This window comes from Syngnathoides biaculeatus, chromosome 12 (genome assembly GCF_019802595.1).
Source record: "Syngnathoides biaculeatus isolate LvHL_M chromosome 12, ASM1980259v1, whole genome shotgun sequence".
Taxonomy (NCBI): Eukaryota; Metazoa; Chordata; class Actinopteri; order Syngnathiformes; family Syngnathidae; genus Syngnathoides; species Syngnathoides biaculeatus.
In genome coordinates, this window is record NC_084651.1 from 17,047,322 (window position 1) to 17,075,223 (window position 27,902).

General features: G+C 44.6%; 2 protein-coding genes across 2 annotated transcripts in view; both read right to left on the bottom strand.

Annotated features, from left to right (window-relative positions):
- Positions 1–13,552, bottom strand: part of vwc2 (von Willebrand factor C domain containing 2) — a 47,687-nt gene extending 34,135 nt beyond the window's left edge. The window contains exon 1 of the mRNA XM_061837256.1: positions 13,448–13,552. The gene's annotated coding sequence lies outside the window, so the exon portion shown is untranslated. The remainder of the gene's footprint in view (positions 1–13,447) is intronic.
- Positions 13,553–18,787: 5,235 nt separating this feature from the next.
- On the bottom strand, positions 18,788–27,697 carry zgc:110045 (uncharacterized protein LOC664755 homolog). Its single transcript, XM_061836916.1, has 14 exons — positions 27,569–27,697; positions 26,640–26,680; positions 25,668–25,778; positions 25,533–25,556; positions 25,409–25,441; positions 25,209–25,325; positions 24,997–25,128; positions 24,459–24,587; positions 23,587–23,676; positions 22,725–22,766; positions 22,247–22,322; positions 20,620–20,672; positions 19,463–19,632; positions 18,788–19,148 (listed from the first exon to the last, which is right to left on the bottom strand). Exons 3-14 carry the CDS (start codon positions 25,743–25,745, stop codon positions 18,788–18,790), a joined length of 1,305 nt encoding a protein of 434 aa, XP_061692900.1. The 5' UTR covers positions 25,746–25,778; positions 26,640–26,680; positions 27,569–27,697.
- Positions 27,698–27,902: the final 205 nt, after the last annotated feature.

The following is a 27,902-nucleotide window of genomic DNA, read 5'->3' on the forward strand; positions in this document are numbered from 1 at the left end:
TATTTAAAGTTTCTTTTTTTATGCCACTGCAGAAATGTGCCTGAGAAAGCAAAGAGGAGAAACGTGAGGACGACCATCGAAGCAGAAACAATTTTTACTGTGGTGTGTCGTGTCCTCAGCCCGTAGTTATCGTAATTATGCCTGTTTTCTAGTCTGATCAGGTGGCATTCTGGATAACCCCATACTAAACTTCAATCAGCGAAACAAAACAGATATTAATCAACCTTCATTGCAATTTTCCTTATAACTGTCACGAACGGGGCTCGCGGGTGGACGCAAATGCACGACTCAAGAGACAAGCAGACAGTGCAGAGGAAACCTTTATTGGGTCCAAGGTCTGGGATCAGGCAGACAGTGTCACGTCCCATCTGAACGAGAGGTAGGACCCAAATGCAGGAACTCGGAAGACGCAAGGTAGTTCAAGAAGAGACACGTTTATTGTATACCGAGGTCGGGGATCGAGCAGGCAGTCCGGTGCAGCAGCGGTTGTTGGGGCGTCGGGCGAAGAGAGCAGATGAGTGGGCAGGCAGTAGTCAGTACACGGGGAAACAATCAACGCAGGCAGAAGTGTCAAGGAGTCAGGCTTACAAGGTTGGTCAGAGAACGGACGGAGGTCGGTACACACAGGTTCAGTCAGGAATACGAGAGTGCTGGAACGGGACATAAAGCTCAACGAACTGGCGGAGGACCAGTCGTCACCGGGTCCTATATATACGGGGGATGATCAGGCCGCATGAGGCACAGGTGTGTGCCTCCCAATCAGCACAGCCGCACAGCTCGTGCTGAAGCGGCAGGATCATGACAGTACCCCCCCCCCTCAAAGGCACGGCTCCCAGACGTGCCTAAACGAAAAAAAAAACAGACACTAATTAACACAGGCAGGGGTGGGCTGAAGGGGGTCCGGAGGAGGGCACGCCCCCCCCGAACCCCAGACTGGTGGCCATCCAGGGCACCAAACACGAGGCGTCCAGGTGGACAGGTCAGGAGGACGACCCGGACGCCAAGCACCAGGGTCCCCACGGGGTGATTCGGGCGGACGACCTCTGTGAGGAACAAAACTGCGAAGCAGGAACCAGAACGAGGCAGGCCACTGCTCCGGACGAGAACCTCCCACGCCGTTGTTGCAAGACGACCAGGGATTGGTCGCCAACGAGGCCAGGTCCTGAAGAGGCTGGGTGAACTCAGGAGCGAAGAAGATGATGGAGAGCAGGACCAGAGCCATGACCGCCACCCCGAAGTCTCTCCAGCTCCTGGGTGGCTCCACAGAACTCCCCAGCTCCTGCTGGACAGGGACGTGAGAAGGCGGGGGCGCCAGTACCGCCCCCTCCTGGACAGCAACGTGAGAAGGCGGCGCCAGTACCGCCCCCTCCTGGACAGCAACGTGAGAAGGCGGCTCCAGTACCGCCCCCTCCTGGACAGCAACGTGAGAAGGCAGCGACCCCGTCGCCGCCCCCTCCTGGACAGCAACTTGAGAAGGCGGCGCCAGTACCGCCCCCTCCTGGACAGCAATGTGAGAAGGCGGCGCCAGTACTGCCCCCTCCTGGACAGCAACATGAGAAGGCGACCCCATTGCCGCCCCCTCCTGGACAGCAACGTGAGAAGGCAGTGACCCCGTCGCCGCCCCCTCCTGGACAGGAACGTGAGAAGGCAGCGACCCCGTCGCCACCCCCTCCTGGACAGCAACTTGAGAAGGCGGCGCCAGTGCCGCCCCCTCCTGTACCGCAACCTGAGAAGGCGGCGCCAGTGCCGCCCCCTCCTGGTCCGCAACTTGAGAAGGCGGCGCCAGTACCGCCCCCTCCTGGTCAGCAACTTGAGACGGCGGCGCCAGTACCGCCCCCTCCTGGTCAGCAACTTGAGACGGCAGCGCCAGTACCGCTGCCTCCTGGACAGCAACTTGAGAAGGCAGCGACCCCGTCGCCGCCGCCTCCTAGACAGGAACGTGAGAAGGCGGCAGCAGCATCACCAACTCCACCTCCTCCTGGACGGGAGAGTGAGGCGGCTGGGGAACTGTCGCCACCTCCTGGACAGGAACGTGAGGGCGTGCCCGTCGCCGACAGAGCAGGAACGGGGAGCGGCCGCGGCCCGGTCGCCGACAAAGCAGGAACGGGGAGCGGCCGCGGGCCGGTCGCCACTACCACTCCAGAGCACGGACGAGAAGCGGCTGTGGAGACGTCACCACCTCCTGGACATCAACGTGAGGCGGCATCGGGTCGGTCCCCACTGCCACGTGAGCTTGCACTGCATCCGTTGAAACAGCAACGTGGGCGTGGCGCGGTGGCGAATCCGTTTCCAGGGCATCATGAACCTGAGTAGGCGGAGAGTCAGTCGAAACTGACACGTGGGCGTGTCTCGGGAGCGGGTCAGTTCCAACTGCCGCGTGAGCTCTGCTCGGAACCGCCAAAACCTCGACGTGGGACTGGCGAGGAGGCGGGTCAGTCTCCACAGCTACGTGCACTTGGCGAGGTGGCGAGTCTGTTCCCACTGTGGCGTGCACTTGGCAAGGGGGCGGGTCGGTTTCCACGGCAACATGAACCTGAGTCAGCAGCGAGTCCGTCGCCGTTGCGACGTCAGCGTAGCTCGGCTGGTTCGCCAATCCTTGCCGGACCTGGGCCGTGAGAGCCGCCAATTCGGCGCTCTGCCGCTCAATCTCCGCCCGCAGTTCGCGGTGGAACGCCTCGTGATTTGGCGGCACCTCCTCCCTCTGGGCTGGAAGCCTCGCCACCAGCTGCGGGTCTGCCGGTCTCACCGTTACCGGCGAGAAGTGGGAGGACTGTGTCTTCGTCGCCGCGGAGCGAGAGACACCAGGAAGCGCCCGGCCGGGGCGTATCCTCTGGCCGCCCCGCGGAGGTCCCGGGTAGATGGCCAAGCGAGTTCCCTCATACGGATTGGTGTACTTAAAACTACCGGGTGTAGACGTTCGGGTGCTGGAAACGCGGGGAGGTGAAACAAACTGACTGGGATGAAAGATCGGACGAGCAGATTCATAGTCAGAATAATCGGAGTCGTACTCCGCCAGCCGGTCATACAAATCACGGTCCTCCTCATATTCCGAAAAGTCAGAGTCCAGAAGAATATGAGGAGCCAGATGGGTCGTGTTCGGGACATATTCATACCTCGCTGGCGGAGCGTAAAATACAGAAGTGGAGGACGTCTGGGAGCCTACCGGATTGGACAGGCTTGGTCCTCCGGCAAACGGTCTAACTTGCGTCGGTTCCCGGCGACGCCGGGTCTTTCCTGCTGGGTTCTGTGATGGCCAGTTCATTCTGTCACGTCCCATCGGAACGAGAGGTAGGACCCAAATGCAGGAACTCGGAAGACGCAAGGTAGTTCAGGAAGAGACACGTTTATTGTATGCAGAGGTCGGGGATCGAGCAGGCAGTCCGGTGCAGCAGCAGTGGTTGTGACGTCGGGCGAAGAGAACGGATGAGCGGACAGGCAGGAGTCGGTACACGGGGAAACAATCAGCGCAGGCAGAAGTATCGAAGGAGTCAGGCTTACAAGGTTGGTCTGAGAACGGACGGAGGTCGGTACACACAGGTTCAGTCAGGAATACGAGAGTGCTGGAAAGGGACATAAAGCTCAACGAACTGGCGGAGGACCAGTCGTCACCGGGTCCTATATATACGGGGGATGATCAGGCCGCATGAGGCACAGGTGTGTGCCTCCCAATCAGCACAGCCGCACAGCTCGTGCTGAAGCGGCAGGATCATGACAGACAGTCCAAACAATCGGAAGTAATAGTACAGCAGGCTTACGAGGGTGGTCAGTGGACAGGCGTGGGTCGGTACACGGAGAGCAGAAGTCAGGCAAACAGGAGTGCGGGAACGAGGCATCAAGGACGACGATCTGGCGGAGGACAAGTCGTCTCCCGGGTCCTATATATACTGGGAGGCATCAGCTGGGACAAGGTGCAGGTGTGCGCTGATTAATTGGCTAGCCACGCCCAGCCTGGGCAGGAAGCCAGGAGCATGACAGTACCCCTCCCTCAACGGCCGGCCCCGGACGTCTGAGGAGCATCAGGATGGGCTGCGTGAAAGTCCCTGATGAGGGAGTGGTCCACGACGAAACGGGAGGGGATCCAGGAGCGCTCCTCCGGTCCATCAGCTACTGGACCCCCCTTCCCCTGCAGCGGGAAGACAGCAGCCGGTGCACACTATACACCGGCCCACCGTCCAGCATTCTGGGGCGCGGGGGGGGCTTGGGCGGAGCGGCGAAGGGCGATTCGGGCGAAGTCTGCTGACGTGGAACGTAGGGTGCACCCTCATTGACCTGGGCAGTTTCAGTGAGACGGCGACCGGGTTAATGATCTTGGTAATTGGGAACGGGCCAACGAACCTGGGAGCAAGTTTGCAGCGGGAGATCTTTGGTGGAGAGCCACACTCGCTGTCCCACCCTGAGTACTGGTCCGGCCCTTCTCTTGCGGTCCGCTGCGGACTTGTAGGCGCTGCTCATGCGCAGCAGTGTCCTCCGAGCTGCTTCCCAGGTTTGTTTGCAGAGTCGTACCACGGCCGGGGCCGACGGGACCACAATGTCTGCGGCCAGTGGAGGAAACAGACGGAGGATAGCCATGCACGACGTGGAGTGGAGCCATACCTGTGGAGGTGGAGGGCAGAGAATTGTGGGCATACTATACCCACTTGATGTGCTGGCTCCACGTGCTCTGGTCCCTGGATGCCAGGCATCGAAGTCCGGTCTCCAACTCCTGATTTATCCTCTCCTTCTGGCCATTAGACTCCAGGTGATGACCCGATGTTAGACTAGCTGAAGCGCCGATGAGGTTGCAGAATTCCTTCCAGAAGCGGGCGCTGAATTGCGGACCCCTGTCCGAAACGATGTCCTGGGGTAGCAGGAGGGCACCGATCACCTCCGGAGCGGTACTAGGTTCTGTTAGCCAAACGACGTGACTTGAATAACCTTGTTTTCCTGGACAGCGAAACAGCAACTGCGACAGTCCTCTCCCCAAGTCTTGATCTATGTGCGGGTTATGTTCTTTGAGCCACGGGCTGCCCAGGATGATGTGCGTTGAAGACATGAAAGCTAATACGCTCCGAGTGAGCGTACGGAAAGCTCATACGTAGCCTCTGAGTGCGATTTGTAACCGGACAAAGGAACTTGCCGTTGGCAGCATAGGCGTTACGAAGCCGTTGCGTGGGGAAAGTTGCTTCCCCCAGCTCCTCGACCACGCGGGGATTTATCAGGTTTGCGTCCGACCGGGAATCTATGAAAGCAGTCATAGTGTATGAACGGGAGTCCGTTCCCAAGGTGAGGTGAAGAAGGGACCTCGCTGACTCCGCCGCAGTATACCGCACACTCACCGGAGTAGAGATCCTGATGTCGGGGTGCTTTGGTCGAATCGGGCAGCGGGCGAGCAAGTGTCCCAGACGCCCGCAGTAAAAACCGCGACCCTCCCGTCGCCGGCGCAGACGCTCCTCCGCTGGCCCGTCGAGACGCTCCACCTGAATGGGTTCACCCGTGGACCACCGGGCGGCAGCCAGACTGGACCCCTCCCTCTCTCATCGCGGCTAGTTGATCCTCCATTACTAGTCGCTGGTCAACCTTGAGGGCCAACGCGATGAGTGCGTCCAGCGAAGGAGGGAGATCTACAGCGATGAGGAGACCCCGGATTTGTGAGGAAAGCCCCTGGAAAAATGCGTCGTGCAGGGCGCCCTCGTTCCATCGACTCTCGGCGGCGCAGATCCGGAACTCGATCACGTAGTTCGAAACGCGACAACAACCCTGGCGAAGCGTCAAGAGGGAGGCCGCCGCTTTACGCTCCGGCGGCGCATACTGGAACACCTGGGTGAGTGCGCAGATGAATGACGTCCAAGAACGACAAGTTACTGAGTTACGACTCCATTCAGCCGTGGCCCATGCCTCCGCCCTTCCCGTCATGTGGGAAATGACAAAGGCGATCCTGGAGCGGTCTGTGGGAAAGGCGGAAGCCTGCAGTTCAAAATGGAGATCGCACTGAGCGAGGAAAGGCTTGACGTTCCTCGAGTCGCCTGAGAATCGTTCCGGTCGGGAGAGCGGGGTAACGCTGCTAAAGGGGAGCTCCGTGGAGAGCGGTGCGGGTGGAATCGGTGGAGTGGCCACCGTTGGCGTGGCAACCACGCTAGCCTGGGAGGATAGCCACGGCTCCAGCCGTGTGCAGATCTCATGGAGCCTCTTGTTGGTTACCTGGAGAGCAGCCTCCTGCTCCACCAGGCGTCTGCCCTGGACTTGCAGGGAGCAACGGATAGCCTCTGATTCGGCTGGGTCCATGTAATGGCCAGATCGTTCTGTCACGAACGGGACTTGAGGGTTGACCCAAATGCACGACTCAAGAGACAAGCAGACAGTGCAGAGGAAACCTTTATTCGGTCCAAGGTCTGGGATCAGGCAGACAGTCCAAACAATCAATGTTGCATTTATAATACTGAAATTGCAGGCTACCCACATAGGAGCTGAGAAACAAAATTATGGCGAAGCAGTTGACATGAGTGCTCGCAACAAGACATGCGAGCGATGATCTGGTGACACATGTTGGTGCCACTGTCTTTTACAATCTGCGCCAAAGAGCTGGCATGTGGTAGTACAGTATGTGTTAGCATTAATCCGGAAATAAAATTTCGCTCCTGTTTCCTCCCATATTAAAAGAAAAAAAAACTACATGATTATTAGGTGAATTAAGGGCTCTGATGTTTTTCTGAGTGTGAATGATTGCTTGTCATTAGTATACAGCATGTCCCCTGTGAGTGGCTGGTGACCAATCCAGGGTCTACGCTTGCCAAAAGTCAGCTAAGATACAGCTCACCTGTGACACTAAGGAGGACAAGCCATGCATAAAAATCAAATGGATGAATAGAAAAAAATATATACTTGACATAAATTAAACAAAAATATTTTTTCCAGTGGCCATTTACACTGGAAAACTTAGGACAGATTTTATTAATACATGTTTGTACATCAAAAATATCTTTTCTCTTTCTTTAAGCCCTGTTTTTGCTATTTTCACTGTTAAATATTATCGACAGAAGAGGAAAACCTGTGATTGCATTCCATCTGTCTAGCACTTCAAAATACTGAGAGGCGCTATGCCTATTTTTAGTCTTCATGGTTTGCGAAGTATTGAAACACACTCTACAGGGAACTTTATCGCAAAATTTATTGGGCTGTTCCTTATTTTGTTATTGCTGGAGAGGCTATAAAACAGTAATTAAGTTGTTAAAACACTGCAACTTTGGGAAAAAAACGATGTAATATTGTGACTTCTTTTTGGGAAATACCAATTCTTTTTTTTTTTGATTTTTTTTTAAACACTAACTGACTAACGGCCAGCACGGTGGAACATTGGCCTCACAGTTCTGAGGGCCAGGGTTCAAATCCCGGCCCGACTATGTGGAGTTTGCATGTTCACCCTGTGCCTGCGTTGGTTTTCTCTGTGGATTTTGGTTTGATCCCACATCCCAAAAACATGCATTCATTGGACATTCTAAATTTGCCCCAAAGTGCGACTGTGAGTCCGGCTGTTGTCTGTCTTCATGTGCCCTGTGATTGGCTGGCAACCAGTTCAGGGTGCACCCTGCCTCCTGCCTGAAGATAGCTGAGATTGACTCTGGCATTCCCACGACCCTCGTGAGGATAAGCGGCTCAGAAAATGGATGGATGGATGGATGGATGGATGGATGGATGGATGGATGGATGGATGGATGGATGGATGGATGGATGGATGGATGGACTTACAGTATGTCGTTGACTGAAGAGCCATTTACTATCTCTGACGAGTGCTGTCCCCAAAAGTAAAATACATAAATGCACCTTTTTCATAACAACACGTTACACAAAAGTCAAATCTTGGAAAATGTTGTCCTTGTATCTTTGAAAGACATAAAATAAAGGAGGAAGAATTGAATACATCTGAGAAGAAATCATTTGCATTGGTGAATAAAAAGAAAAACTGACTGCAGGACAAGTTTCATTCATTCCTAATTGAATTGTATTTATTGCAACCTTCCCAAGGTTTGTTTTTCCTCATTTCCAAACTTTAATTTTGCTGTTGAATGGAAAATCACATATTTTCCTTGGGCTGTTACTTTGCAAGCATTGTGTAAACCCTATTAAAATATCAATCAGGCCTTAGGTACTGGTGCAGTCATGAGCTGTGCCCTAAAGTTTCTTTTTAAGAGCTTGGGTGGCGCTCTATGGCCCTCTCTCCCTCTCTCTCTCTCTCTTCCCAGTAATCAGCACCACTTCAGCTGCGGACTTGTTGTCAATCAGCCTTCATCATGGCTTGCATTAAAGCCTGGAAGATCTGGGACTCCACTGCCAGAGTATTGGCATTCATCCATGGTGCTCACTCTCTCCTGCTATATAAGCTACGCGACTTCTCGCCATCATTCAGACTTCAATGTTTTTCCTCGTCCTCAGTGTTCCTTCTGTGCTCCCCGCCTTGCTGATGTCTCCAGCGATGCCGTCATACTCTTCCAGCTGCTCACTCTACCGCTTCCTCAGACGTTCCTTGTACCGACGGACAACCTGCAAGCCTTAGAGGTCCCACTCCAAATATAATCCAAATAAACCATTCAATACAAAAGTTTTCCAAATCCTTTTGTCACAATTGTATCGTGAAAGGTCATTATTTACTGCGTGTTCTTTTTTTTTATAAGGTTTAGGAGGAAAAAAAGAGAGATAGTGCTCTGAAAATAAGAAAACTTGTGACATCTGGTTTATGCTTCAGTGTTCTGTCAGGAATACTTCAAAACACATTACGTGATGAAAATCCATTCGAGGGTCAAACTGTCATACGAATAAAATCTTTAAGTGTACAGGCAATCTGCTGTACTTTTCTTAAATATTCTTACAGTAATTGTCAAAGAAGTGCGGAAAAAAACACCAGATGGAAATTATGTTTGGGGTTGACGATTAACGACTTGACTATTAATGTTTTTTCTTTCCTGCATTTTCGGGGTTGAACTTGTTGTTGTTTTTAACTCAGACCTTGGAGGACATCACTCATGAGAGAGGGGCGCGCCAACTGAAGTACAAAATTATGAGTGTTCATTGTATATATTTGGGCTGGATCTCACTTGGTACCTGCACACATCATTTGCAATTCTACTCATGATTCAACATTTGGAATTGCAGCTAAAATATTTCTACCTGGTTGGGAACTAATGCAAAACAGTTGCCTGAACCCCGCCGAGTACACACCGCAAGTGAAATGTTCTGTTGTGTTCAATTGCATTGCTCGGGGTAGGGTTAGCTTAAGACTTCCAGTGTAGCAACTTTCTGCTTGAAATAAGACACAAAATTAAGCCCTTTAACCTCTGCACAGATGTGGCCCTGTGCACTTAGTAAAGCCTGTACTTACTGCAGTCTTCTGAGTTTACAGTATGTACTGTAAGCTCAAATATATTATACTTGTCTGACACCCTCTTTAAAACAAAGCTAAATCATCTCTGCAGCTGGAGAAAGAATACCTTTTTAATTGTTTTCAGGTGCATGTAATTATCCGGGGGGGCTAGAAAATGAGCTGCAGACTATATTTTCCACCAATGTTTTCAATTTCTTTTTAAAGCTCCATACTAAGTGGTGAGGCGATTTTCACATTGGGTGGTCTCTTTTCGCATTGACCTTCTGACAGGTCTCTGCGTGCTTTCCAAATTTAGCATCTCTTTACCCACTTCTATGTTAGGAATACTTAAGTTCCAAAACTGTAAAAAAAAGTCACTGTGGCATCACATCATAATGTCATCGCTTATACCAAGCTACAGTATAGATTTTTACAAAATAAAAAACAGTTATGTTGTGATATTTATGATATTGTGAGTGACAAGTACAGAGGTTTGTGCCTCTGCTCCCTGAACTGGTTGCCATCCAATTGCAGGGAACATACAAAAAAAACAACGATTTGCACTCACATTAACACCTGCGGACAGTTTAGGGTTTACACAATCAGGATTTTTAGGGATAAATCACCGATCAGCCAGTTTAAAAAAAAAACAATAACTAATCACCCATCCAATCAGAACATGGAGCAATGAATCTATTTAAATGACCTGATCATTTTATTGACCATCAGATATTTACATTTTTACATCAAAATACCACAAAAGCTATATGAATGCCACTGTGTAAAAATAAACTAGCTTTTGGATTTAGATATACTGTGCAAGACAGCGACACAGAGTAAATGACTTTCTCGGAGCAGATCAATGACGTCACCGATCAGATCGGTGAATTATGACATTTGGACCAATCAGCAAGAAAATGCCGATCAAATTGGTGTAGAGTCTATTTTAGAATCCTCAATTAGCTTACCCTGCAAGTTTTGGGATGTGTGAGGAAACCACAGGACCTTTAGAAAACCCAAGCAGGCACGGGGAGAACATGCAAACCTCTACATCATTATATCCTTTTTTTAAAAAAATAAAGGCCCAACATCGCAAGCTGTCGGAGAGCATATCTCTTTCTTAAGTTACGTTTTGGCAAACAAAACCTCATTCAGTTGATATGATTGAGACATACGTACAAACTGCTCCCTAACACAATGAATACATACTGTAAATCTGTCCTCCACATCATGTGATGCAAAGCCGAAAGCAGCGGATTTAGAAAATATGATGAAATGTATTTTCCAGGACTGTGACCACGTGAGTGGACATCATAGAGCGGTCGAAATGTAAACGCATGATGAGTGTGTGCGATTCTTTTCTTACTCATATGGGCGATGCGTGCATTGATATGCGTGTGGTTAGACTAGACTGTTTGTACAGATTCAATTGAAACAACAACGAGTAAGAAGCAGTCCTACAGAAGAAAACAATATACAGAAGAACATCAGTAACCAAATCGGACCGCAGTCACATACTCTTTGTAATCGATCGTTTTTGTGAAAAGAATACATTACTCTATATGTGGTAATTGTGTTTTCCGAAATGTGTGAATAGATTTGGGGATTGCATTTAAGTAAAATATATTTGATGTCCTGGTAAAGAATAGGAAATGGGGAATATGGTATGAAAAGAATGCTTAAACAATGGTTAATAGAGGAAACATCAGTTGATAGCTTGGAACTGCAATTAGAGCTCTACATTACATTAAGAATTAACAAAACACTTTAACATGAAGCACTAAATAAAGGTTTATGGGTCTTGTGGCAGTAATGTTTTATATTTTTGTCTCCTAATAAAACCTAATGGAGATCATCAAGGTGACGAATCTTAAAACAAAGCAACATTAGCAAGATAGCAGAACTGGTTTTGACTACCTCATGATACTGAGAGCATTCCTTTGTCACAAAGCCAAACTTACGACCAATAATTGTCCACGTCGTGTCCCTGCTCTGCTACTAATTCAGCATTGTAAATTTGCTATTGATCGGCCTGTTTTTTTTAAGAACGCTATGATCTTGATCTCCACTGACATTTAAAAATGCTGCAGTGGCTTTCTGCGCAAGAACGAATGAACCGTTTTTTTTTTGTTTTTTTTTGGCAGCATGAGCAGGTTAGTGATGTCACTTTCAATACATGTTTACAAAGTCAAAGGGCAACGTTTTTGCTCACGTCAACATATTTGTCACAGTTGAAGCCCGAGCTGCAGCGTACGAGCGATTTAACCTGCCTGTTAGTTCATGGTTCAATGAGTCTCATCATACCTGTAGTGTTGATTTATGACAAATAATAAATCATGCTGATTTTCATTACCAAGCGTAGGAAATAAAGTCTTGAGAAAGAGAATTAGCTCAGGGAGGAAATTTTTTCTTAATCTTGACTAACAAGACACTACTCATTCTAGTCCTATAGATTAAGACTGACAAGACTTCAATAATACGAGATGTAGAGAAAAGGTTGACTTGCCTCTTGCTTTATGGAATAATGTCACTCAAGAAGTCTTCTTCCAGCATAGCTTTGAGCAACTTACCCATCACTTTAATGCTATAAATAGGCCCAAATAAAACAAGGCAGAGTGCTCATCTTCAGGAATTTTCCACACATGAGCTGATACATCTCCGTTATAGTTGATTTCTAATTAGTTCTGTTCCATTATAGCAGTATTTTTGTAAAGAAAAAAATTCTAACGATCTATTACGACCATGCTTCATCCACATGAGCGGTACAAACGTGCAAGGGAAGCAATAAGCTTACAAGGCCAGGGGCAGCCTCTTGTTTTGATTTGTATTTGGGGATGTTGCTGTTAAAAAAAAAAAAAAAAAAAAACACGGGGCTCACACAGGTTGGCTGGCAATGAACCAGCACTGCAAGTATCATCCAAAATGTCTCAGTCAATAAAAGTAAAGTGACGTCCCTCTTTCACATCAAACTGGATGTCATTTAGAGGAAAAGCAGGTCCACGAGCTAGAATTAAATCACACACACAATATGCCTGCATAGCTCTCCTCACTTCACTTTTTGCACATGCTGTATATAATTCCTTATCGCCACTGCTTCGACATCCAAACATGCCATCTACACACGTAGGGAATGTATATAACGATTTACTTTGGGTCAATTTGTGACAAAGCACATCGCAGGGGAGGAGACATGAACAGTTAAGACAGTGTTTGCTTGTGGGCTCCAATCTGACAAGGCTAAGAAAGCATTGAATTAATGATGCCATGGTTTAAAAGAATAAATAAATTACACAGATAAAGGGTGGAATAATGCAATAATAATGCAATGCTAATTAGAGCAATAAGGTGCACCAAAGCAAAGCATTAAGCCATCTGCCAACGAATAATTTGCTGCCGACTTGTCTAATTGAATTTGATACTCTCACTGCAAATCTTACAAGTGACCTACATCAAAAGAAAGTTCTCCAAAACACGCAACGCGAAGGCAGCCACCCTTGCAAAACTGTCATGTAACCTTTGGATCATGCGGCCAGGAATAAAGGTGAAAATGTGCTTATGTGCACAAATCCAGCCAGGAAAAGTTTGTTTAAAAAGAAAGAAAAGAACTGAGTAGATATAAAAGGGCAAGGGGCAGTATGACACATAGTTTATATTTCATTTCGATGCCGCTCACCCGGAGATGTAGTGACATTTACATTTTAGTGAGTGTAAAATATAAGGCAAACATCAGAACATAGAGCTGCGGGGGGTTTTTTCCCCTTTCCCCTTCCTTCCTTCATTCCTTTCCTTCAATTTTTCCCACCATTCTCCAGCAATATCTACCTTAATAGAATCTCAATACAGTTGCATTGTACTGTACACGAAATGTGTGTTCTCCCATTTTCTCTTCCCATCCTTAAAATGGACATAGAAAGAAGACACACGCAGCATCTACAGGTGCATACAGTAGCTACTACATGCACCAGTAGATGCTGTTTGCGTGTATAATTACACCTTACACATTGGCTCAAAGGGAAATGAATATAATTTGAAGTGCACAGAGACATAGCCTACACTAGAATTCTAAGAAGACGATGATACAACAATTTAACCACATTGACACTGACGTCACCCTACCTGTGATCAATGTTCCGTTCCGTCTGCGTTCTGGGTCACCAGCCCACGGAGTTCGGAGTGAGAAGCCAGGCGGCAACAAATGATCCGAACAAGTGCAGACTGCTCCACTTTGTGGAAAGACGATGGCGCCTGGTGGTGAACTTTACTTGTCTCACAAGAGTGTGCAACGTGCTCCGCTCTGTGCTTGTGCGAGCGGGGAGAGTGTGATCAGATGCTGCCCTGCTCCACGCACACATCCACTGGTTCTCCCTCGCCAAATTATTCAATAAGTGGAGGCGGAGTGCCTCCCTAAGCAATAGCGTGACCGCTAGATGGCGGAGTTTTAAAGCCTCAGTCGCTGAGGTGGGGCGGGGTGGGGGTGGGGGGGGGGTCATGTAAAAGCTCCCACTCAGTCTAACTTTACTAATTAACAACGTCGGTTAACTGTGGACGGAAAATTTAAGAATTGGAAGACCATTTTGCGGTCCTTTTTTTTTTTTTTTAAAGGGGACATTTATTTTATGTTTTGCGGTTGTTTTGGAACAACCATATTACATATAAGCAGGCACCTGAGAAAAAACGTACATTTGAAAAATATTGGTGAAAAAATCTTTCACGCTACAATAACGAAAGTGAACTTGTATTTGAATACATTAAATTGCTTCAATGTAATGTTTGTATTCATGTAATAGCAGTAACAGTGTTTGCAAGTTATCTCAAGAATACGTGCTGTTTCCTGCTATGCCAACTCGTCAAGAACAAATTTCCCCATCTAATGACAAAAATAAGGACTTTGAAATTAATTATTACATTTTACTAAAAATATGGGACTGCTCGTTTGCGCAGCTGTAAAGTGTTGGCCTCACAGTTCTGAGGTCCTATGTTCAATCCCAGCCCCGCCTTTGTGGAGTTTACGTGTTCTCCCCGTGCCTGCGTGAGTTTTTTTTCCAGGTGCTCCGGTTTCCTCCCACCTCCCAAAAAGATGCAACATTAATTGAACACTCTAAATTTCCCTTCAGTGTGATTGTGAGGGGACTGTTGCCTCTCTCCATGTGCCCTGCGATTGGCTGGCAACCAGTTCAGGATGTACCCTGCCTCCTACTCCATAGCTGGCATACACTCCAGCACTCCTGCCACCCTTGTGAGGATAAGCGGCTCAGAAAATGGATGCAATGTTATATACACATACATACATATTCTTTTGCTACAAGCCTACATTGCTACATTACAGATATAAAGAACGATGCAAATTTTCCCAGAGATTACAATGAGCCTTTAGAAAAGTGGAAACTTCTCCACTTTATACAGGGTTATGCCCCTTTTATGTCATTTCCAGTTGAAACAAATTACAATTAAATTCCTCAAAGTTAACATAAACAAACATAATTTTATGAAAAAAAATGAATGTTGTAGCTGTCCACGTTTGTCTTTGGCTTATTACACTAAACCTATGTTAATTCTGTTGTTTAATGGTTGTTCTACTGCACCCTTTTAGGCATGAAAGGAGTTGCAGATTTTACGCTAAAAATATATATTTTTATTTCAAATACTTGTTGACAGAACATTTACTTCCATAAACACTTGAACTCCAATCAATGTATAACTTTAACATTCAACTTCAAACTACTCATCCGTTCATCCATCAATTTTCTATCACGCTGTCCTCATTTGAGGCATAGATAAGATGCAGACTATCTCAGGTGACTTCTGGCGAGAGGGAGGGTCCACCCAAGACTGGTTGCAAGAAAATCCCAGGGCACAGAGAGACAAACAACTCTTCAGATTCAGATTCACACCAAAGGACAGTTCAGTCTTCAACGTACCTACTGTGTATGTTTTTGTAACGTGGGCGTAAACTGGAGTACCTGGAGAAAACACGTGCAAATGTGAAGAACATGCTGACTCCCGAGAGCGATTCAAACCCAGAAGTGTGAGGCGGATGTCCTTAGCGCACCTATCTCCCCAGACTCAGTTTAAAACTATCCTGCTGAATATGATCTTAGTAGTCATTTTAACCATTAGCATTCTTTGACATTTTTAATTCCAGAGAATCTTGAAATGGGTTTGGGTGCCTCCTGAAAAAAAACTCTCCCTTGGGTCCATCCATGTTAATTCTGCCAATTGAAAATATTGTTCTCCAGGGTGCCTGCCAGTCATTGGCACTTGAACTCTTCCTCCCTTTTTCCATCTTTCATGCGGCCCTGTGCGTACATTGCCACGTTCACACATCTGCTTGTCTGATAGCAGATGCCATGTCGACCAACAGTACATAGGCAGCAAAAAAACTGCTTTGATAGTAAAAGACAGAAGTGGACATATTCTAATTAAGAGTTTTGTATCTTTATACAAAATGGGCAGATATTTTCAATACAGCAGAGAGGGAGAAACTTCACGTAGCTGTCTGACCATCTCAGCATTTACCATTTACGCAGACATCCCGCCATTGTTAGTTACTACCCTTGAAAGCATAATATTGTCAGACTCGGTATCCCCCCTCCCGTTCAGTGTTCGTGCTGTTTTACACAGAAACAGCAGATAAATCCAACTTTGTCAGGTTGTATAAAATCTGCTCAAAAGCAGTGCCATGCCTGTAACAAAACAGTGAAACCATAGAGAGCAATCAAATACTTTACTTTCATATTTTAAAGACCACCTTATTCTCTTCATTTGATGATGGAAATGAGTATCACAGCATCACACGTGGACAATGACCCAAAAACTGTTCTGACCTCACATCAGTAGCTCTCTCTGCTCTATCACTTTGCCCGAGGTTGAATGTCATTCTTCACTGTCATTATATTTTGGCCCCTATTAACTATTGATCTTCTGCGCTTCAACTTTTTATTCCAGCTGAATGGCCCATACAGTTCTCTTGTTAGGAGGGTCAGTTCAAGGTTAGCACAGTACATTGGGGACACAGAGCAAAGCTAAGCAAATTTATTTCTATTGTGCATTTCATATACAAGGTAACTTGTTGTGCTATTCATGATTAAAAAGAATTTGAACACAGAGAAATAACATTTTAAAACAGCGGGAAAACAATAAAAAAATACAAAAATAGAGCCATCCATTTTCTTTGCTGCTTATCCTCACAAGGGTTACTGGAGTGCTGGAGCCTATCCCACCTGTCAACAGGCAGGAGGCAGGGTGCACCCTGAACTGGTTGCCAGCCAATCGCGGGGCACATGGAGACAGACAACAGTTGCACTCACAATCACACCTATGAGCAATTTAGAGTGTCCAATTCATGTTGCATGTTTTTGGGATGTTGGAGGAAACCAGAGTGCCTGGATGAATCCCACACAGACACGGAGAGATAAACTCCACCCTGGTCCTCAGAACTGTGAGGCCACCGCTTTGTAGTTGTGCCACCGTGCCGACTGAATTATGTGTAAATTAAAAAATAAACAACAACAAATGGGCGTTTTACAAAGGAAAAGAAAAATACTTGGGCGATAGTGAAATTGTGCATTCTTAACACTTTTATGGTATTGCACTGTCACTGTTCATTGTAGATTCAATAATCACCTCCCAATCCCTTTCTTTCCTCTCTACATAGGTCTGCAAGTTATGTGGCGCATTGAATGTTTACAAATGTTACAGTGAGGACCCTTTGAACCATCGGCACGTTAGTTAGTTAGTTAGTTAGTTAGTTAGTTAGTAGTTAGTTAGTTAGTTAGTTAGTTAGTTAGTTAGTTAGTTAGTTAGTTAGTTAGTTAGTTAGTTAGTTAGTTGGGGGAATTCATGTATCACTTCACTTATTTCCTAAAGAAGTAGACTCACTGGTCAACATTCACTAATGGCTTTTATTCTCCTTGGTCTGCTCCTGGTGGTTGAGGTGTTCAGAGTTGAAGCAGAGTAGAAACAGAGTAGCCAAAGTCAACTCGATGTGTCTGTCACTGGCCCTAAAACCTGGTGGAACTAGTCGGCATTACAGATAAGGTCCAATGAATGTAGTCATGTTTTTGGTATTATTTGGGTTATTCTTTACCAATCATTGGCGGGCCGGATTGATTGGTAAAGGGGGCGGTTATGGCCTGTGGGCCATAGGTTGTCCACCCCCACAGTTGGGTGTTTACTAGAGAATAGCATTCTGTTTTCAGATTCAGAACTCTGCTGAAGAATATGCTGAATATTTAAAAGGGCTATATTATGCACTTCCTTCCTATTCACCTGGGATATGCAAGTACATTTACGAACAACTGTCTGCATCCAAAATGGCCCAATTTATGATTTGACTACACAAAAACCTCCACCCATCCATCCATCATGGGTTGTTTTTTTTTTGTGAAAGTACCCATCATAGGTTTGGACAAATTATCCCACCAGGTACTCTATCAATAAATAGTATTTTATTTCAAAATAAGATTAAGACTCTAGATATTTTTTTGTGATTAAGCCAAGGTCACCTTTCCTCCTGTCCTCATTTCAATACAATAAAAACTTAAAAGTCGTTTAAGATTTAACAATGAATGGACCTTGCAACTTATTATGGAGTCATTTGCATAATAAATAATAAAATCATTATAATTCCTCTGTTAAAAACAACCATCTTTTATGAACAAAAGGTCACATTTATTACAAATCCATACCATAAACATCGACCATTACAAAATTGCAATGTTTCAGCATAGACCATCAGCAAGAACGCATGGGGGGGTGGGGGGGGGGGCATTACAATAACTGCACTGCGTCAGTTTCTGACGTAAATGGTTAATCAGTTGTGATGGAGAGTCAACAAAACCAGGCAGAAACAATAAATGAGTTGTTTGGACCAGTCCTGCTCTACAGGATTACTGTGCAGAGTGAAATCCACTAGAATCCATTGTGGTTTTAGAATAATCCCATCAGAACTGCAACAGTGCCACGCTACTACAGAACACCCAAGCCTGTGAGCCCTGACGAGAGCCTATAGTGAAGGAACATGGAGAAATATGACAGAGAAATGAAACAATCCTTCTTAATTATACTAAGCACAACCACTTCTATTGTACATAACAAACCATTTACCATCCTTTTGACTATGGAAATTCTCTATCAAAAAGAGGTCCAGGTCCACAGAAAGTAAACATTCCATAATAAGAAGCAAATCTCCTAGAGTAAGTCTTCATATAAAGCTCTGTGACATGAAGCTATAAGAAATGTATGCTTTTTCCTGGGTTCAAAGCAAGCCTGAGTTCGTTCATTGCATATTACGCAATTGATACTGAGTTAATATGTACCTCTGCCGCCTACTTTAAAAATGGTAAGTATGCTCTCCTAGTCCTATACTTGTAAACCTTGCATAGTTTGTGTCAACAAATGACACATTCACCGTGATTTTGTTATTCAATAAGACGGGAATGTCCAAAAAATGAAGACTCAATAAGGAGCAAACTTCTGTCGCTCTGATTTTTTGACGCCAGACGATGATATTTTTGCTGTGTATGGGGCTAAACCCTGAGTTAGGCTGGTAGCAGCGGCTGGGTGGACAGCCAGTACGGGAAGTGTTTTCATGCCAAGCAGGCTGGAAACAGGGACGGCGTAGTGGGAATTTTGGATGGCCTGCAAGGTTGAGGGAGAGTGGACGTTAATGTTGGTGGGAGCTGGGGTGGTGGCCGCCAGAACGGCTAAAGAGGTAGCAGCATTGGAGGCGGTGGAAGCAGACTGAGCGTAGCTCATGTTGAGGTCAACTGGGGCCGCAGCGGAAACAGCCTGCATGGTGTATTTAGCCATCTCTAAGCTGAACGCCGTTGGTGTGAAGTTAAGAGAAGACAAAGGAACGTGACAGGACAGAAAGTGGGTAAGACAACAGAGAAGGGGAGAGAGGAGAAAACATAAGAGTCAGAGTAGCAATGTGTTAAAAAGCAGAGGCAATCAGGATTTTTTTTTTTTTTTTTTTGGTATAGAGTCAAGAGGCTGGAGCAGATGGCTGCAACAAATCCAACCACACCTTGACCACAATTATTCTGCCCTCACACAAACGCTTGGTTGGCCGTCATGTCAGAGAGCATTGTGCAGGCCTGCTTTAAATGGCACCTGCGGATCATGTCTTACCTGGCGCTGATGAGGTATTGGGCCACGCTAATGCTCGCCGGTGAGCCTGTGATCGTGACTTGGCGCACAGCTGAGCCATCAGTGGCACTGGCAATTTTGATGTGAGCTCCCGAGACTTGGCGAATTTCATTGATCTTGCTGCCTTGTCTTCCGATTATGCAGCCAATAAACTAGGAGAACAGAAAGTGAAATCATGTAAATAGCAAAACAGCCCTTGTTTCTGCCTTTTGCAGATACACAGTAATATCACAGGCGTGCAACAACAACAAAGCACCACAGGGAAATCTTCAGAGGAATGGATTCCAACAAGTTAGCTCAAGTTGTGAGAAGAGATTACACCTCATTTTTAGGGCAAATGTCAAGTTTGAGGGTTCTCCCCAAACCTACACAAATAAACACACACTAGAAGTCTATAACAGTATTAAAGGGGTGTCGCATGTGTGTCAATCTGGTTGTCAATTAGCAGGTGACATTATGGTTTTGATGATTGATGGGTTGATTGATGACATAGGGCATAGGGACATGAAATAATAAAACTAAGTCCTTGTATCTGCAGTTTTATCCAAACCCGCAGAAACCCAATGGGTTCTTCCATGTCACACTTGGCACCATTCAATAAGGTTTTGTAGAAATCAGTTTTGTATTTTTTCCTCACTAGTTATTGTTGTACTGCGTGAAAAACAGTGGTGAAGGTCATTTAAACAACAATGTTGAGCGATGGCCTGAGACATAAACATTACTATAAATTTAGCTCAAATTGAGTAAAGTATCTTTCAACAAACATGTTGTTATTTGGCAGCTCTGAATTTGCTGTAGGTGTGACTGTGCGTGCAAATGGCTGTTTATATGTGCCGTGTTATTGGCTGATGACCAGTTCAGGTCTGGTCAAAGAGAGCTGAGACAGGCTCCAGCATGCCGGTGACCCTCGTGAGGATAAGCAGTAGACAAAATGGATGGATGGATGGATGGATGGATGGATGGATGGATGGATGGATGGATTAGGAAGGGAGGGTACAATTCTTGCATCAAATTACTGGTGTTACATTCCTCATCAAAGATGGCCACCGCGAGTGTAAGTGAAGGACACAACATTGAGAGTGTTGACGTGGATTTTAGTACCGCCACAACCCAAACGAAACAAACACAGATACACTTACATCATTAGGTATTGCCAGCTCTTGTGAACTTGTGGGGGCAGACGTGTCCAATCCTGTAAAGTAGGACACAGAATGCTAACAACTGCATGGCGCTCATGGCTTCCACTCCTATGATATCACAATTTGACCTAGTTTTAGTAGTTATTACTTTGGATGACATGAAAGTAGTAAAAAGAATATTTCTAGGAACTTGTGTACTGTACAATACGTAACACCCATTCTAGCCACATACTGTATTTTACACCGCCACAGTTCCCATGCTCTATTGTCATATTTGATTCATTTTACATCATTCCAAGTCCATGTGGTGCAGGTTCAGTTAGTTGTGGCAGACTGCTTGAGAATGTGGGTTGATGACGTCAGGGATAGTCTGGGCCAAGATAATGTTAGATTATGAGGGGAGATATTTCTGGGTGGGAAAGGTGAAGGGTCAAGAGATTGGGATTTGTTTAGAGAGTGAAATTGAGCAAATGGATTTACACTTTGAGAGGATTTTAGAAATAGTGATAAATGGTTAAATATTCACACATTTGTAAATATTAATGTCATTTTCACATTTCCCTCTTTGATAACTTGTTGGAAACACTTGATATGGACGGAAACATTTCGATATACCTCATAGTAGGTATTCATTTATCAGAGGTTGGGCAGAAATCTTCCCAAGCCATGTGAAACATGTTTAGGATTCTCCGTTTGTGGGAACGGTTTGGAGAATTGCCCTTAAAACTGTTCCATCGTGAGTACGTCCCAGGAAAACAAATGAAGATCCACAAAGAAAGAATAGTTGAAGAATTTGAGAAACTTGAGCTAAAGTCGATCAAAAAGCATTGTGAGACAGATGGATTCTGAGTCAGCAGATCCTGACGACTAATATTCATGACCTCTAACCTCATAAAGCTTCCTTTGATCAGTGATTCACTTGCTACATGAGCCCCCTCTAGTGGTATGAAAAACAGTTCAGTTGTGTTTAACTTTTTAGTACAATATAATTCTATTTCCTCTTTCAGAATTTACCTTTTATTACCATTTCGTGGGCTAATTTTTCAACTTTTTGTGCAAGATATTTTAATTAAGTCATAAGCAGGAAGTTAATATTCAAACTGTATAATGATATTAAATATTTCTTTTAGGAATAAAACCTCTGTAGGGTTTCATGTCCACTTGGGCCTGCTATGCTAATGTGTCAATGATAGTGGCACTTAGAGACTTAAGGTGGTACTTGGTGTAAAAAGTTTGAAAAACGCTGGTTTCAATAAATGCAAAATGACGTCCACAGACAGACAGATTCCAAATGTCTATGCACGAAAGTATAGCTAATAAGGGACAAACTCCCAATGATTAATTCTACTGTTTACTGCTATTTATTTCCACAAGATTTTTGTCTATAAACTCTACATGCGATGCTCCCACGAACCAAATTTGCCGGTTTCACGTTTTGTCTTAATCTCCACTTGTGCTTTGTAAGAAGTAACCACTAACAATGACCCTCAGAAAGGGAAATGACCTCTGAGAGAATGGAGGCACCCCTGAGACACTTTCATGTGACAGGGTTGTTCGATGTTGTGATTGGAAGAGGAGTGACGACAGAGGGATTGATGGTCTTCCCTGGGGAGCCGTGGGTACGTACCAGGGAAGGTAGGGTTGCTCTGCCCAAGGGAAGGGAGGGGAATATGCTGCATAGCCAACTGGTGAAGCTTGGTCAACTGCAGGGTAGGAAGGAAGTTAGAGCTAACCAATCAAACTGGATTATTTCAGAGGAGTTGACAGCTACAATACAGAGACAATCCGAAGTTCACAAACATCACAGACAGTGTCAGTGAGAAGATTCGTTTCCTTCACAAAGCATGCTGGATTCTCATGGAAGTAGTCTGAAAATAGAGTCACATCTCTGGCTACAAAACGGCAACATGATCATGAAAGGAGGACTACCTTTAAACTTTGATTTCAATCAGAGCATGCGACTAATTGGTGTTAGTGTTAGTCATGTTGACAAATCAGAGTTTCATTGATGCTGCGATGGGTTAAGAAAAGGGATCATTGGGACTGGTGGGAGTGGGCAGAGTTGGACAGAAAGAGGAGTCTGTCATTTAAATGAACACACTTACATCTTGATGAGCAAAAGCATATTGCCCCGGAAGTGCAAATGCCTGGATGGTATAAGAGAACAGATGTGATTATGTGTCACTTGCCATACAATTTTACATGAAAAGTAAAACTCAGCCACTGAGACCCTTATAGGGAATCCATCCCCTTGTTTTTTTCCATAGTCAGTTGCTGTAATGGGGATGATGGAATTTCATTTAAGAGTCAGCTGATGTTTTTCTACTATTTTGACCATGGCAGAAATTCAATAACGGATGTCTGATTTAAAAAAAAAAACAACAAAAAACAAAAAAAGACATCACAGGCGTGCCAAATCCAGGCCACTGGAAAACCAGTTAATGGAAAACATCAGATTGAGTCACAACATCGTTTATGTTTCACGCTGCAGGGGATTAATAATTTAAAGGGGCGTCATTTGTATCATTCACACTGGCTACATTGTTGAATGTTTTAATCACAATGTGTATTACCTCATTTAATGTTTGTGCAATATGAAAGGAGTTATTGCTGTTAAACAAACAATATACAATATCTGATTCTTGTGTCATAATGTACTGACGGTAGAGACGGAAAAGGGGGTCCCAGAGAAGTTTTTTATTAGGCCGACAGGCTAAAATACTTTAAGGTATTTTATTGAATAAATTCAAGGTGCACAATTTTATGGATAAATACATCTACATTCATGCTTGTTATGAGGTATATGTGCATTTATTTACAGTTACAGTATATGTCCATGACATGATGCAATGTTGTGCATTAGTGCCTCAAGAAGAATTTGAACTCTTAACTGTGGCCTGAAAAGCAACATTGAAATTCGTTTTGTTTTTACAAAAAGGCAAACATGACATATAGATGGAAACTTACTTGGGCAGAGTGCTGTTGTGCTAACACTGCATGGGCTCCTGCAGGTATGCCCTTTGGACGGTAGGGAATAGTTGCTCCTTTTGGAGGAGACTAGAGACAAAGTCATGAAAACCAAATAATTTGAGAACTTTTACAAAGATTGATACATTTTACATCACTTATATCCCTCCCTGAATCTTTTAATAGCTGTCTAATCGGTCGAGAAGGTTACATGGACCTTGCATGCCACAGATGATATAACTCTTAATATACAACACTTGATTTTTCCAGCATGAGGGTAATGGTGCCCTTGCCTTGGGGTTGAGAAGAGGTATAAATTAATTTTCCCAAGTCCTTAACTCTGATAATACAAATTATGCTGTTATATAAAATGGAAAAAAAGCTGCTGTGATCATGTTTCATGATAGTATGCAATAATAACCTAGTTAATTGATATCGGCTTCATAAATGCTAAGGTGAGTTGATTTAAAGCTTATGAAGTAGCTAATTAATTCTAATTCTCATTTGGGAAATGATTACTTCAGAAATATTAGCTTACTGCTTGAAAGGTTCTCATTGTAAAAACTCCACCAAAGTGTTGGCAAATTTGACACAAACCAAAAAGTGAATATGCATAAAATACAGTATAATAAAATACTGTTTTGTAATACTATTACTAGTGGAAGTGTACACACATGAAATGTATTGTAATAGATGGTATAATGTAAGGGGTGCTTCAGGTGATTCTCTGTCATCGTATATAACCTAAAAGTGCTTTAATTCTAAGCTCAATGCCAAGTTCTTTTCCACGACACACAAAAAAAATATACAGCATATGTATATTACATGTATGTATAAACAAAGATTACAAAGAGCTGTTAGAGAGTACTTACTTCCAACATGATGGAGCAGATGTGTCTTACACACTGAGTGATGGCCTGTGGAGTGCCAGAGATTGTGACAGCCCTCTCGGTCGAATCCGGCAGCATGTCTCCTGCCACCTGAACCTGGGCGCCTGTGGTCTTGACATAGCAAGACAACAGAGTTAAAATGGATATTTATTGCCAGAAAAAGCACTCCATCATCCAAAATTGAAATGCAGGCTCAAGCACCTGAAGCTTTACCCTGATAAGACACGGACATGCAAAGAGAAGCTGCGAGCCAAATCGAAACGTGGCCACTAATATTTAAAGAGGTGCACATAAATAATCTCCAGCTGAATGGATATAAAACCTCTGCACAGACTCATTCCAGTTCTTATGTGCAGCTGTCAATGAAATTCCAGCAAATGTATGGCGTGGAAAAAAATAGAGGATGGCTGGATGTTTTCATAATTGAAGGCACTCGATGCCTGAACATCAAGCAAAAGGTGATCTGTCCTTATTCGTATGCAAACAACTTCCTGACAGAAAATTGCAGAAGAACTCCTACCTCCCGGATCTCTTTGATCTTAGATCCTCCTTTTCCAATCAGCGAGCCACATTGGCTCCCTGGGAAAACCAAGCGGAGAGTCACAGGCGGATTGCTCGTCACGTTGCTGTTCGCCATCGCCGCTGTTATATCCTGAGGGAAAGATCAACAGTGTGTTGTTGATTTGAGCATAAACTTTAATTAGTCAAAAGAAGGATTTCAGCACTACTGACCTCTTCAAACTTGTGTGCAATCATGGAGAAAGCTCTGAAAATTCCCTCTGTGGGTCCTGTGATGGTTACTATCCTCTCGGGAGACGATCCCTCTGATATGTTGATGCGAGCGCGACTCTGCCAGAAAAATATCCAATCTCATTTCTACGCTGTTCCAGACCTGTGAGAATATGCTGAGTTTCACTTTATTTACTTCTTACCTCCTCTCTCATTTTCTTCACGGTTTCCCCTTTCTGGAAACAAATATCGCGGAATCACTGTTTACTGTTATCTTAAACACGGGATTGGCCCAAGGAAGAATGATTAATTATAGAATCAACCTACCTTTCCAATTATACTGCCAACTTCCTGTAATGAAAAGAAACCTTTAATAACAGCAATAACAGGCAACAAGAAAGCAGGTATTATGACAACAATACGACAGTGAATTATTTCCATTATTCCATATTGGTCAATTACCTTTCCATGCATCAACAGCCTCAGTGTTAGTGTAACATTCAGGCTCCCATCTGAGGCCATTTCTTCCTTCTCAGACATGCCCTTGGTTTTCACAACCTTTATTTAAATACTCTGAAAATATATAAAAACAGTTTAGACAAGTGGTATACCACAATTTCAGGTGTTTCAAGGACATCTATAATGTAGTTGATCACTTTCACTGCTGAATGCGCCTTTATTAGTATGAAGTTGCAGCTGCCTGGGGGATATCAGAAATGTATCATTTCCGGTTTGCCACTGTGACTTTTTGGAAGAATGTCTTCAGACTAAAAGTGCTGGAAAAGGAAAATAGTAAAAATGTCATATCGATGGCTTTTATAACAAAATCCTTGACCGCATCGTCATTGCATAAATCTCCAGCAGAAATAAAACTGATTAGTATCTGGAAAGATGTTCAGATCCTCATAAGGGCACTGAGTCTGGACCATTGGGACCAGTTTTTCTTTTGATCTGTAGCTGTGAGTGCGGGAAGATAAGCCTATCACGAGGTGCAATCTTCACATGGGACTGAGTCTTTGGTTCCAGTTTAACAGAAGATGTGTGACTCCCTTGGCGATGGTAAGACACAAAGGATGCCACTGTGGAGAGCAGACAATCAAGTGATATGTGTGTGATGGTCTCCAATGTTCTGACGCACGATTTCAGTTTGGAAGACACGATGAATTCAGTCTTTGTTGTCTATACAGAACAAGAATCTGTCGCGTGAAGCCTCACACAAAGCCCATTGGCTCAAGCAAATATGCAGTCGATTGATTTCCTGAGACCTCAAGAAGGTGAAAAAGGGGGGCATGTTTACATGCTATTGGTGCATGGCCATGAGCTGTTACTTGTTAATCCAGATTCATCTGATCCTACAGCAGGGTTTTGTGTACACAATTACATTTGTACCACATGATAAGTGACCCACCCACAGATCCTTGTTCAGATACTTACATTAACCACTGAATGACGAACTCCTTGTTGCCATTCCAAACCTGATAGAAAAACAAATAAAAATGAAAGGAATGTATACCTCAATCTTTGTGCAGTAACCAGAATTAGATTTGATGACAATTTGCTAATAGGTTTTTGTGCTTATCATGACTCAATTACCAAATCCAAGTCATGCCTCTGAGGTTGTTTTGCTTTTAACGATGAAGCTTTTTTTGTTCCTTTCTCTGTGTATTATTGTAAATGTACATTGACAACATCAACAAAACGGCAACATCGCTTCCTAATCCTATAGCCCAGGATTTGTTTAGTTAATGCTAATACCCTTTTGACCCATTTCTGTCACCTCTAGTATGTCAGTGCCTACTCAAGACTTCCGAACAAAACACTAGCATACAATGGCGGACACAGAGTGTACATCATAATAAACACAATTAAAACAGCATATTAATCCCTCGGGCAGGTGAAAAACCTTACACGGATTTATTTGTGGTTTTTAAACATGGTTGTGAGCAGATAAATTCTTTTTTTTTAATTGAAAACAAAAAAGCTTGATTTAAAAAAAAATCTAGTGAATTTTGAAGGAGCAGACAAACCAATACTTACCACAAGTTACCGTGCCAGTAACATTCACTATACGTTACAACTGCTGTGCAATCTCTTACATCACTTTATTAGATATTGCTGGAATCCAGTTAAAGTGAATTGAATGCACCAAACTAAAGGGAAACAGCCATCTTAAATCATTTCAACTCACTAATGGAAATTCAGAGTTGTATGTTGGTACAGAGATGTTCATTCTTTCATTGTCATCATTACAGTTTTCTGCAACACTGATGGCTATCCTAAGTAGACGGTGAACACCCTACCTTTTCTAATTGTCTATCCTGATGGAGGTCTACTGAAACAAGAAAAATAGAAAATGTACTGACCTTAGGTGCAAACCTTTCACTCCTCTCCTTTATATCAGCCAGCTTCTAATGGAATAACCTTTTAGTTTGTTGTCTGTGTTCAATGTTTACTTCCTTTGTTTTCAGTTATCAAGCGAGTGGACAGATGGCTCCCTATGCCCTTAGACCAGCTAGAGCGGAGGCTGGCTTTGCTATTAGTCCCTCAGCTTAGCCCAAGATAAGCCCCTACACAGGGCAAGTGAACCCACATCGCTTGCTTAATTCTCCCCATCCCTGCCACTAAAGAGGCGTTCCTCCACACGAAGATCCACAGGCTGAAGAGGCCTAAGGGCAAGGCAAAGAGTCTCTTCTGCTG

Excerpts from the sequence above, each read along its gene's own strand:
- zgc:110045 (XM_061836916.1), bottom strand. The coding sequence starts at position 25,745 with ATGTCTGAGAAGGAAGAAATGGCCTCAGATGGGAGCCTGAATGTTACA. Across the intron at positions 25,557-25,667 it reads GGCTGTTGATGCATGGAAAG|GAAGTTGGCAGTATAATTGG; the intron begins GTAATTGACCAA and ends TTTTCATTACAG. Across the intron at positions 25,326-25,408 it reads TGAAGAAAATGAGAGAGGAG|AGTCGCGCTCGCATCAACAT; the intron begins GTAAGAAGTAAA and ends TTTTTCTGGCAG.